Source organism: Suricata suricatta, chromosome 6 (genome assembly GCF_006229205.1).
Source record: "Suricata suricatta isolate VVHF042 chromosome 6, meerkat_22Aug2017_6uvM2_HiC, whole genome shotgun sequence".
Classification (NCBI taxonomy): Eukaryota; Metazoa; Chordata; class Mammalia; order Carnivora; family Herpestidae; genus Suricata; species Suricata suricatta.
This window is the reverse complement of record NC_043705.1, coordinates 88,061,607-88,071,442: the sequence shown is the minus strand read 5'-3', so window position 1 is coordinate 88,071,442 and position 9,836 is coordinate 88,061,607. Positions and strand designations below refer to the sequence as shown.

Here is a 9,836-nt window from a genome sequence, read left to right as displayed (position 1 = left end):
AGTGAGGTCAGAGTGGGCTGGGTCCCCCACCTGGTCCTGCCCTCTAGGCTGTGAGGCCTGGGCAAACCACTTCACCTCTCTGAGCCTCCCAATATGCCCCAATGAATGGAGGTGAAGATCCTAAAAAGCAATCAATACAAGGGCTTGGATGCAACACCTTAACCCTTAACTCCCTTCCTAGCTCATAGGGTTGTTGTGAGGAAGCCAACCTCATAGGTTCCGTCAGACTGCTCTCCGCCTGTGTGGTGGTGGCCAAGCTACCCACCCTCTATGGGCTTTGGCTTCCCCATCTGTAAAACGGGTTCTTAACAGCACAATCGCCTAGGACTGCGGTGAGCATAATACAGCTAAAGGACTTAGGACAGCATCTGCACTCAATAAATGTTAGCTATTACTGTGTCATAATTTTCATTGTAACTGCACAGTAAATGCAAGTTATTGGACTCATAAATTAATTTCAGTTCAGCCCCTGCCGCGGGGCTTCTGTGACACAGCCCCGATGACCATGAGTTTCGGAGTGTCTAAGCTCTGTCCCTGGGTTGGGAGAGAGCTGAGTTCCAGGCGTCTATGACCCCAACCTCCTAACAGAGACTTTGCCGTTGGATTCCAGGAAATGGTCAGCCCTTGATCTTTTCTGATGGCCAGCATGGGATCCATCCATCAGAATGTTGTTGATGTGTCTCTGGGCAAACTCGGGAGGAAGATTCCACCCACTCAGCCTTCCCAGGCACCGAGGATGAGCTGCCCTTTGGCACTCGCTCCAGCACAAAAAGTGTGTCTATAAAGGAAAAACCAGGACAAGGAAGGCCACGGGATGAGTTTCTTGCCCTTTTTGCCTTAGCTGTCAGGGGATGTGCAGCGGATTTGGTTCCACACAAATATCACTTGCTCACCCAGTGGCATCAGTACTCTGAGCCTGTTTCCTCCTCTGTAAAAAGGGAGAAGAGAGAACCCTCGGGAGTTCTGCCTCCTCCGGGGCATGTGAACTGGGCAGCTCCCTCCTCTCTCCCTGCCGCAGTTTCCTCTCCTGCAAGATGGGAATTGTGTTATTAACCATGCTGTTTGATTATCAGGAGGGTCGCTCACAACCGGGGAGGCGCTTTGTAACCGGGAACAGAAAAACGTCGCTTTGGCGGGTGAGGACCCGCTGGGTCTGGAAGTTGAGGGTTTGCTCGGCGGGGTTTACGGAAAAGTGGAGCCTTCCTGTAGCAATTTAAAAAACGCAGCTTTATGGTTTGACTGCAACCTGGATTTTCTGTTCTTGAGTGAGTTGCGAGGAGGAGTGCAGGCAAACAGCCGGTGGTTCCCTGGAAGAAGGTCTTTGCGCACACCCTCCCCCCCAGCTCAGTGTGTGCCCTTTTTACGAGGTGCACCTGACTGCCTGCGTGGGGCAGGGCCTGCCAGGACATGCCCCAAGGGAACACTGGCCAGCCTGGCCAGGGCCTTCCCTCTCTCCACGGCCCTGGGAGACAGTGCCAACACTTCGAAATCAAGAGAGCCAGCCCCACCCAGGGGCCCCTGCAGCCCGAGCACAGTGCTAAGGGAGGGTAGCATAGCCGGGGGGATTCTAGGCCTGGCTAAGGGAGAGGGCTGGTGGGGGAAGGCATGAAATTCAAAAAGGTTATGGCCAGAGGTTGCTACCCAGGCTCACAGATGCTCCCCTACCCCCTGCTTCCTTTTGCACACCTCCTGTGACAGGGATCTCTCTCCATCACAAAGCCCCCGTCCTCACCTTTGTGGATCAGTTTTGCCTTGCCACTCAAGTATGGTGCTCAGAGTCAAAGCACCTTCTCCTAGAATGGTCTACTCAGCATGTGCTGGAGCAGCAAGCCCCTCCTCTGTTCTAGAGACTACACTTCTATTAATGCATCCCTATTTTGTTTATTTCTCCCCACACATATCACTATGGATCCCACGAGAGCCCAAGCCTACTGTTACCTAATTCTCCCTCCTTTCCAGCTCTTTCCTACCCCTTCCTCCCTCCTTCCCTCCCCTCCTTCTTCCCTTTCTTCTCCCAGTTCACGGCAATGCATCTCTGCAGCCAGTTTATTCAAATACAAGGCAACTCAAATAAAGATAGACAACCCTTCTTCTCCCAATGAGAAGATGCACAATAAAGGTGAAGGATATAAACTTTAGAGGGTGGAGATGAAATACACATCTACTTGCAATAATTAGTTTTTTAGTGCGACCTACGTGTTTTAATAATTGTTACGTGAAATATTAATTAGGAAAGACTGCTTTTGTCCACTGTCAAATTTCAAGAAGCTATTTGGTTCAGATTCTTTATGTGTGGCTTTGAGTTCAGTGTCCCCATCATCTGGTGGGAGGAGGTTAGTTTTCCACAGCACATCTCATTCCCAGGGACCAAGATGCTAAAATGCAGTTCTTTTAAATTCACACGTCAGTGGCCACTGGACACTGTGTCCCTTCCGCAGGTGCCATATGCATAACATTAGGGCAATCAGGCTTCATTTGCTGTAGGTATGCATTCGTGGTCTACACAACACAGCTTCTTAGCAGGTTGCTCTGAAAGTACTCTGAAAAGGTCTGTTTACACCAACCTCCCTAGCAGTTACCCTTTGTGACCCTCCTTTTGTAGTCACAAAGTCCCCTTTGCACGACATTGGTTTACATGAGTAACATTTCTTTTACTCCTTTTAAAATAAAGCTGACCTCTATATGCATCCCAAACCCACGTGGATCGAGGGTGTTTCAAACTAACGTACCTTTCCCCAACAGGACTTGTGTTTAGAAATCAAGTAACTGAGAAAAGTAATATGAGAAACTAGTAACTCAGATACCAGGCAACCTTATGTTCAGACATATATGAGTCAGGGTGGGTGGGGTACAGAGAAGGCTTCCTCAAGGTGGAGGCTTTGAGTTACCTTGAAGAATGAGAAACCTCTGGGATGGGTCAGGAACGGTAGGCAGAAGGCACTGGAGAAACAGAGCAGGGCGGTGGGGGGGGCTCTCTCCAGGATACCCCCATTTCATTCACATAGCTCCAGGCCAGCTTTGCTTCTTGCCAGCTGGGAGACTTCGGGCACCTCTTTTCTGGTCTTCAATTTGCCCTGTGAAATGAGGGTAATAATAAATATTTCATAAAGGATACAAGAGCATGGAAAGTAGAGCTGGGGGCAGGAGGCGGGGGGGGACAACCCAAAACCTGGTTTACAATTGGGTTTTCTTGCGTAAGTCATTGCACCTCCTGAGCCTCGGTGTCCCAATCTGCAAAATGGAGCCCAATGAGGGCAGGAACTAGCAGGTTTCGCTTCCCATTGAGTTTGGTCTGGGTTCTTGCACAGGAGAGCTGCTCAGAAAATACCTGTGGGGTGAACGAACGAATGAATGAATGAGGACTACCTCCCTCTGCCAAGAACACCCTCCCCAGCTCTTCCCACAGCTGATTCCTTGCTGTTTCATCAGATGGAGCTAGCATGCCCCTAGAGTCTCCCCTACAAACAAAGTTACAGTGTCACAGTTATTTTCCTGCGGACTCTGATCATCATATTGTGTGATCTAAATTGCTTGTTATTTCTGTGTTCACCATTTGCATGCCTTGTCTGTATCACAGTGCCCAACACAGTGCCTGGCATGTACTTGATCAGTATTCTAAGAGGTTCCCTCCTCCCAACCTTCGGATACTGACTAGGTTTCTCTTGTGTAGGTCCGTGACCCTACCCCCACCGCGGTCACCCCTACTAGATTATCTTTACACTGCCTTCAACGACCTCCTGCCTGCGTGTACTCCCCCCCCCCCACCCCCGCATTAGTGCACCGCCAGGGTGAGAGCTTGGCTCCCTACGGCCCAGTGCAGGGAAGGGGCCTGGCATACACTAGGCCTTTTCTACATGTTGGAATAAACGAGCCAAAGGCCAGCCCGATGACGAGCCTGGCACCCCGAAGGCACCGGGCTGCCAGCGCGTCTTCCCGCCCAGGGCGCGGGAGCGGCGAGAGCAGGAGCCTCGGCGGTTCGGCTCCCCGCCGCCCGGTCCAAACTTTCAAAAGATGCGGCGGCGGCGGCCCCGCCTCTCCTGCTTGGTTGGAGGCGGCGGGAGGGGGAGGCGGAGCCGGCGAGCTTGGGCCGGTTGGCTCCGCCTCCTCCCGCTGCCGCCGCCTCCCTGCAGGCACCCGCCCCAGCTGCCGCCCGCCGGCTTGCCGGTGCAGCCGCGATGCCCCGGAGCCCGACCCCGGCCCGGGTGCCCGGCCCACCCCGTTATTAGCCTCCGTGCGCCCGGAGCGCACCGCCGCCGACGCAGCGCCCCGACGCAGCGATGGGCAACACGGTGCACCGGACCCTGCCAGGTATGCCGGGGAGCCCTGCCCGGGAGGCGGGCGCTGGGGTTCTCTTCTCCCTAGGAGACCCGCTGGGTGACTTCCGGAGAGCCACCCCACCCCTTGGAGCCCTCGGCGCGCAGCGGGCTGGAGTCTTGGGTGCCTCCCGGACCCCGGCTAAGCGCGCGCCCCTCGTCTGGGTTCTGCGCTCTGGGAGGACCGGTACCGCGTCCTGGTTACCTTGGGGACCCCAGTCCTCGATCGCCCTGCTTGGCCAGATGCGCGAGGGGAACCGCTGGGGCGATGCCGCGCGCCTCCTCGCCTTTGTTTCAGCCCGAGGGCGCCGAGGAGGGAACCCGGGGCGCCCTGGGGGAATGACTGGAGTAGGGCTCCCCAAGGCTTCCGACGGCCAGAAGCCAGCCGTTGTGCCGAGACTGCAGCTGCTGAAAGAGGGGGGCGCTTGCAGGGGTACCGCAGTTTCCAGCCGCCAGCTCCCTCGCGGCACATGCTGCCTTGGTTTGGCCACGTTCCCACTCGCACCCCGGCTGCGCCCCCCTCTGGTGTCCGCTCAGCTGGGGGCTCTCTAGTCCTTCAGAGTCACCGCTGCAGAGTGCATCGCCCCCTAGTTAACATCACCCTAGAATTTCCAGGGCCAGACTAAGGGGATGGGGATGGGGGTGGGGTATGAGGGGGGGGGCGTTGGGGAGCAGAGGAGGCCTTAGAGAATCCTGGTAATTTGGGGAGCAGGTCACTGTGGCAGCGGCTCTGTGTCCAGCGCTTTGCATACCCCTGCTCGGCATACAAAGTAGCTTTTCATTATAAAGATGTTTTTCCCAAATGTAAAAATAAAGAAATTGAGGCTCATTGGAGGAGAAATGACTCACCCAAGGTCATACCGCTAATAGGGGGTGACCTGGATTGAACCAGTGTCTGCTTGCCCGGCCACCCCTCACACCCCAAGTCTTCAGAAGAAGTCTTTATTTTGGCTTAAGGCTGGGCATTGGTGGCATCCTCTAGGCAGAAAGCGAGAGATGTGTGTATTTTTAAAGTACAAAGACCCAGCTCAGTGGGGTAGCCAATTGGCTGGCTGTGGGGGAAATTTAGTGTGAGGTTTTAGGAGCAGAGACATGTCACTGGTCTGTGCTCTGACACTCCCATTTAACCCCCCTTTCTAGGCTTTATATCAAAGAACAATTGTTTCGTCCCCCTGAAATGGGGGATGCTGTGGTTGGGATTCCCAAGTCTGCTTTATGGAAGAAGAGCCAACTCCTATTTCTAAGCTTCTGGGCAGCTTTAGGGCCACGGCGCTCAGAACCCTCATAACTTCAGACAGGTGAAGTCACCGGCAGAGGGGCATCAGCAGAGGCAGCGGTGGGATTGGAACCCAGGCCCACTTACTGGAGGGCAGCCTCCATCTCCTACGAGCAGGGATATTGGCTAGATGGGGATGGAAGAGCCCACCCACCTTGTCCGGAGGTGCCCAGGGATGCTGGCAGATGGGGCAGCAGATATTCTACAGGCTACCATGACACCCGGCTGCATCATGCGCCCCTCTGTAGGATTTCTTAATAAAAAATATAGAATTTTTCTTAATAAAAAAACAAAGAAAAACATTGTGCCACCTGTGGATCAGCTTTAGGATGGGTGAAGGGACAGACACAGCCAGGCAGGCTAAAAATAGCTTGAGATTTATATATTCTCCATCCCACTGGGCTCTGGCTCTGTGGTCTGGGCCAACCTAGGCAAGGAGCTGGGGGGTTAAGGTTGTTACCTGCTGCAGTAGCTAAATATGGAAAAATTAAAAGTCTCCACTGGGGCTGAAGCTTGCCCTGAGCTTGAGGAAGGGGACAGGACTGGAATTCCTGAGACACATCAGGTTGCTGGTGCCAAGGTTATGAAGGACCATTAATTGTTTTCCAACCTGTTCTGTAATTAGTTTCTCACACACACTGGGCCATTCTTTACAACTCTGGGATCGGTACATGCCACTCCCCACACTTGGAATATCCTTTCTTGTCTGGTCCATCCCTTAAAATTCAGCTTAGTTGTCACCTCCTCCAGGAAGCCCTCCTGGAACACCCACACCCAACCCCACCCATCACAAGGCTTCTCAGATACCCTCTTAGGTCTCTGCTTGTCCATCTGACCACACTGCATTGCCATCACCTCTCTCCACAACGTGGCTGGAGGCTGCCTGAGGACAGAAACCATGCCTGGATTATCTTGTATCCCTGGTTGCCCAACCCGGAGCCCAGTGGCTGGCAGAGACTCAAAAGCTGGTGGCAGGTCTCACATGTTGCCTGCATCCTAGGCTGAAAGAACGTTTGGCTCAGTCTTGCCCTGTAGAAATCCTTGTGCTTTCGTTCTCAGGAAAAGGACACATGCGTGGGGTTCCTTCTAGGGGACTTGAAATAGAGAGCTGGCATTTGCTAAGCACCTGGATTCCGTGCCAGGCTTCCTGCATATGTGGCTTCATTTACATGCCAACCATGCTCCTCCTTAAGGCTCCTGCATTTGCCGAGGCTTCTGCCTGGAGCCTTCTTCCCGCAGACCTCCACATGATTTCCCCCTGGCTTCTTTCTGTGGGTCCTGGCATCGCCCCTGCCCCCCGGCATGCCACACTCACTTTCCCCCACTTTGTGATTCTACATAGCATGATCGCCCTGTGCCACACTGGATGTGTAGGTAGCTGTTTAATCATGTCTTCCTAGGGAGGGTTTTGTCTGGTTTATGTACGTCCGTATATTCAGCACCTGGAGCAGTGGCTAGTGCATAGCTGTTCAGTAAATATCTGTTGAGTGAATCAATGAATTTAATTCTTGCAACAGCCCTGCAAGGTGGACATTATCATCTATAGATAAGGAAACTAAGGCTCAGAGAGAGAAAATGACTCATCCCGGTTCACATGGCTCATCCAGTTGGTAGAACCCGCATTGGAATCCAGGTTTATTTAGCCCCAAAGGGCTGCATTCTTCCTCTGACACGCAGGATCCCCCCAACCCATGGTTCAGATAACCTTTGTTGGGGGCCCCAAAGTGATTATGATTATCGTGTGCCATCATAACAGGCCAAAGAAAGAGAAGGTCCTTTATGATTGCTGTAGGGAAGCCAGGGAAGCCCCTTGCTAGTCTTCACAAAGGGCACATCCAGAGGAATGCCCTATAAATAGAATTGTCCGGGAGTCAGCAAGGGAATTCACATTTGCTAAGTTCCTACTGTGTGCATTGCCCATTCTCTTACTAGTTGCAGTTCAGTACTGCAAAGGAAGATGCCATGCTCCTCCATTTTATAGATGAGGAGACTGAGGCACAGAGAGGTTACCAACACTGGATGCAACTCACACAATTAGGCAGGGGCAAAGCTGGGTGTAGAAGACCCAGGTCTGTCTTATTCCTAATACCACATGGTCTTTTTCTCTGGACTCTGTTTCCCATAATCTGGGTTTTGTAAAGAAAAATAATAAAGTGTAAACAAGTGGGGTAAGGGGAGACTACAATTCCTGGGAGGGGCTCTTCCCCCTTTTTCTCCCCTTAGTTCATTGCCACCCCTCCTTCAGCGCGCCTCTGGAGCTCACTCATAGTTCTGGTTGGAGAAGAGACTGAATTCAAACTGCCAGTTGGGTTTAATCATTAAGTTGGTCCACTCTTGACCAAGTCAATGGCCCTTTTTAGTGTTAGTTCACTAGTGAGGCATCCTGGAGCCTGGAGTGAGAGACGTGTGTTGACCTTGTTCTGTGCCAAGCTCTGAGTCAGGGTCTTCACCCACATTATCTATTTTAAATCCTGTAACAACCCTTTAGAGGGGCTATAGTTACCCCCATTTTACAGGGAGGCAACATCTCTCCTTAAGGACCATGTGCCCAGGCTGGAGGGACTCTGGGGTCTGGCCTGCTCTGCATTTTCCTGAGTGTGCACCTTCACTGGTTTAGCAGACATCATTTAGGCACCTGTCATGTTCGAGGCCATGCGGTTTCAGCTTGAATGAAGTGGACAACCCCTGGAGGTCCCCACAGAGCCGGCCTCTAGTGAAAGAGGAACAGGATGCACTAATAGAATAGGACAAGTAGCTGGTTGTCCGATGGAGAGTGCAAGGTGTTGCCCTCTTGTGCCTCAGGAGGGGTGGGTGCCCAGTGCCCCAAATAAGCCCTGGCCACCAGACCAGATGATCTACTGGGGGTCACGTCTGACCAGCTTTTAAAAAAAAAATCTTTAATGACACTCACGTGAATTGAGGTAGTAAGGAGTACTTTTGCTTCATAAACTTTGATTCAGTTGTGCATGAGTGTGTGTTGGGCTCCGTGGGCTGCAGTGATTAAGAGTTGTGGTAAGACCATTCACTGGTCTACAGCAGTGGGAGGTCTGGTGCTGGGTCTAGAACACAGATCTTGGAGTCAGCCTGCCTGGTTTCAAATCTCAGCTCAGCCATTTCTCAGGGGAGTGACTTCAGGCAAGGTCTCTCTCTGTGCCTCAGTTTCCTCACTGTGAAATGGGGACCATAAGGGTAGCTTCCTCATGGTTGGTGGCAGTGATAATTAAATGGAATAGGGCAGGTGGTCTTGGCACAAATGCCTGGGGCTTTTGCTATCATGGTTATCATTGCCCTTCACTTGCTGCCTTGAAAACTCTGTCCCAGGTGATCACAAGCCTTGAACCCAGGGGCTGGATTGGGACGCGTCCCTTTCCTGTGTACTGACAGCAGCAATTCCTAAGGGTTCTCCAGCTCTGTCCAGGACACCAGAGTTCTGATGAGAAGAATCTTCTTGGCAGACTGCATTTTGCCACATTCATTTGTTCACCAGACCTCCAGGCTGGACTCTGTGCTGAGCTTAGGGTCACAGTCTGGATTTATGGACTCAAGGTCTAGTGGGAAAGACTGACAAGGACAGGGCAGTTACAGTAAAGGGGGGGAGGGGGACCCTGGGAGCTGTGAGAGCCCAGAATGGGATGCAGGAAGGCTTCCCGGAGGAGGTGCTGTCCAGTGAGACCAGAAAGCAGAGAAGTTAGCCAAGGGAAGGAAATGAGAAAAGCTGTTTAAGACAGAGGCCCGAGTGGAGGGAGGGCAGGGCATATGTGGGGAGCTGTGGCATCCTGGGGGTCCCAGGGCAAGCCGGATGGTATGTGGGGTTAGTGGTGGGCAGAAGTCATGTCAGAGGAGGGGATGGTTTCTCGCAGGCCAGCCTGCAGTCAGGAGGCTTAGACTTCTTAGCTGCCACTCTCCTGCTGGGATGATGTGCCGACTTTGCCAGCAGGGGCATAGCATTTTCACTGGGCTTGGCTGGAAGGACTGTTTAATCTTCCCTACAGACAAGAGTCAGCTCTGCCCTCTTTTGGACCAAAGCATTTTCTGTATTTAGTGGTGCTCTAGGAGGGCTCAAAATAGAAGCCCAGAACCCAAGTGTGTGCTTTAAGCAGCAAGGGGAAAGGAAGGAGGCCCAGGTGCAGCCCTGTAGGTAGTAAGCACTCACCTGTGTCCGACCTTCAGCAACCTCGCCCCAGGCCAAACCCTTTATCTATTTCATCCTATTTAAACGGATCAACCTTCCAAAAGTTGTCTCCCAT

General features: G+C 52.6%; 1 protein-coding gene and 1 long non-coding RNA gene across 2 annotated transcripts in view; one reads left to right on the top strand and one right to left on the bottom strand.

The window, feature by feature from the left end:
• Window positions 1–2,630: 2,630 nt before the first annotated feature.
• LOC115294819 lies at window positions 2,631–4,594 on the bottom strand. The gene is made up of 3 exons (XR_003910159.1): window positions 4,519–4,594; window positions 3,209–3,328; window positions 2,631–3,074 (listed from the first exon to the last, which is right to left on the bottom strand). It is a non-coding gene; the product is annotated as an uncharacterized LOC115294819 (long non-coding RNA).
• Window positions 4,156–9,836, top strand: part of NEURL1B (neuralized E3 ubiquitin protein ligase 1B) — a 34,683-nt gene continuing 29,002 nt past the window's right edge. The window contains exon 1 of the mRNA XM_029942850.1: window positions 4,156–4,308. Coding sequence (XP_029798710.1) covers window positions 4,278–4,308 — 31 coding nt within the window. The 5' untranslated portion in view covers window positions 4,156–4,277. The remainder of the gene's footprint in view (window positions 4,309–9,836) is intronic.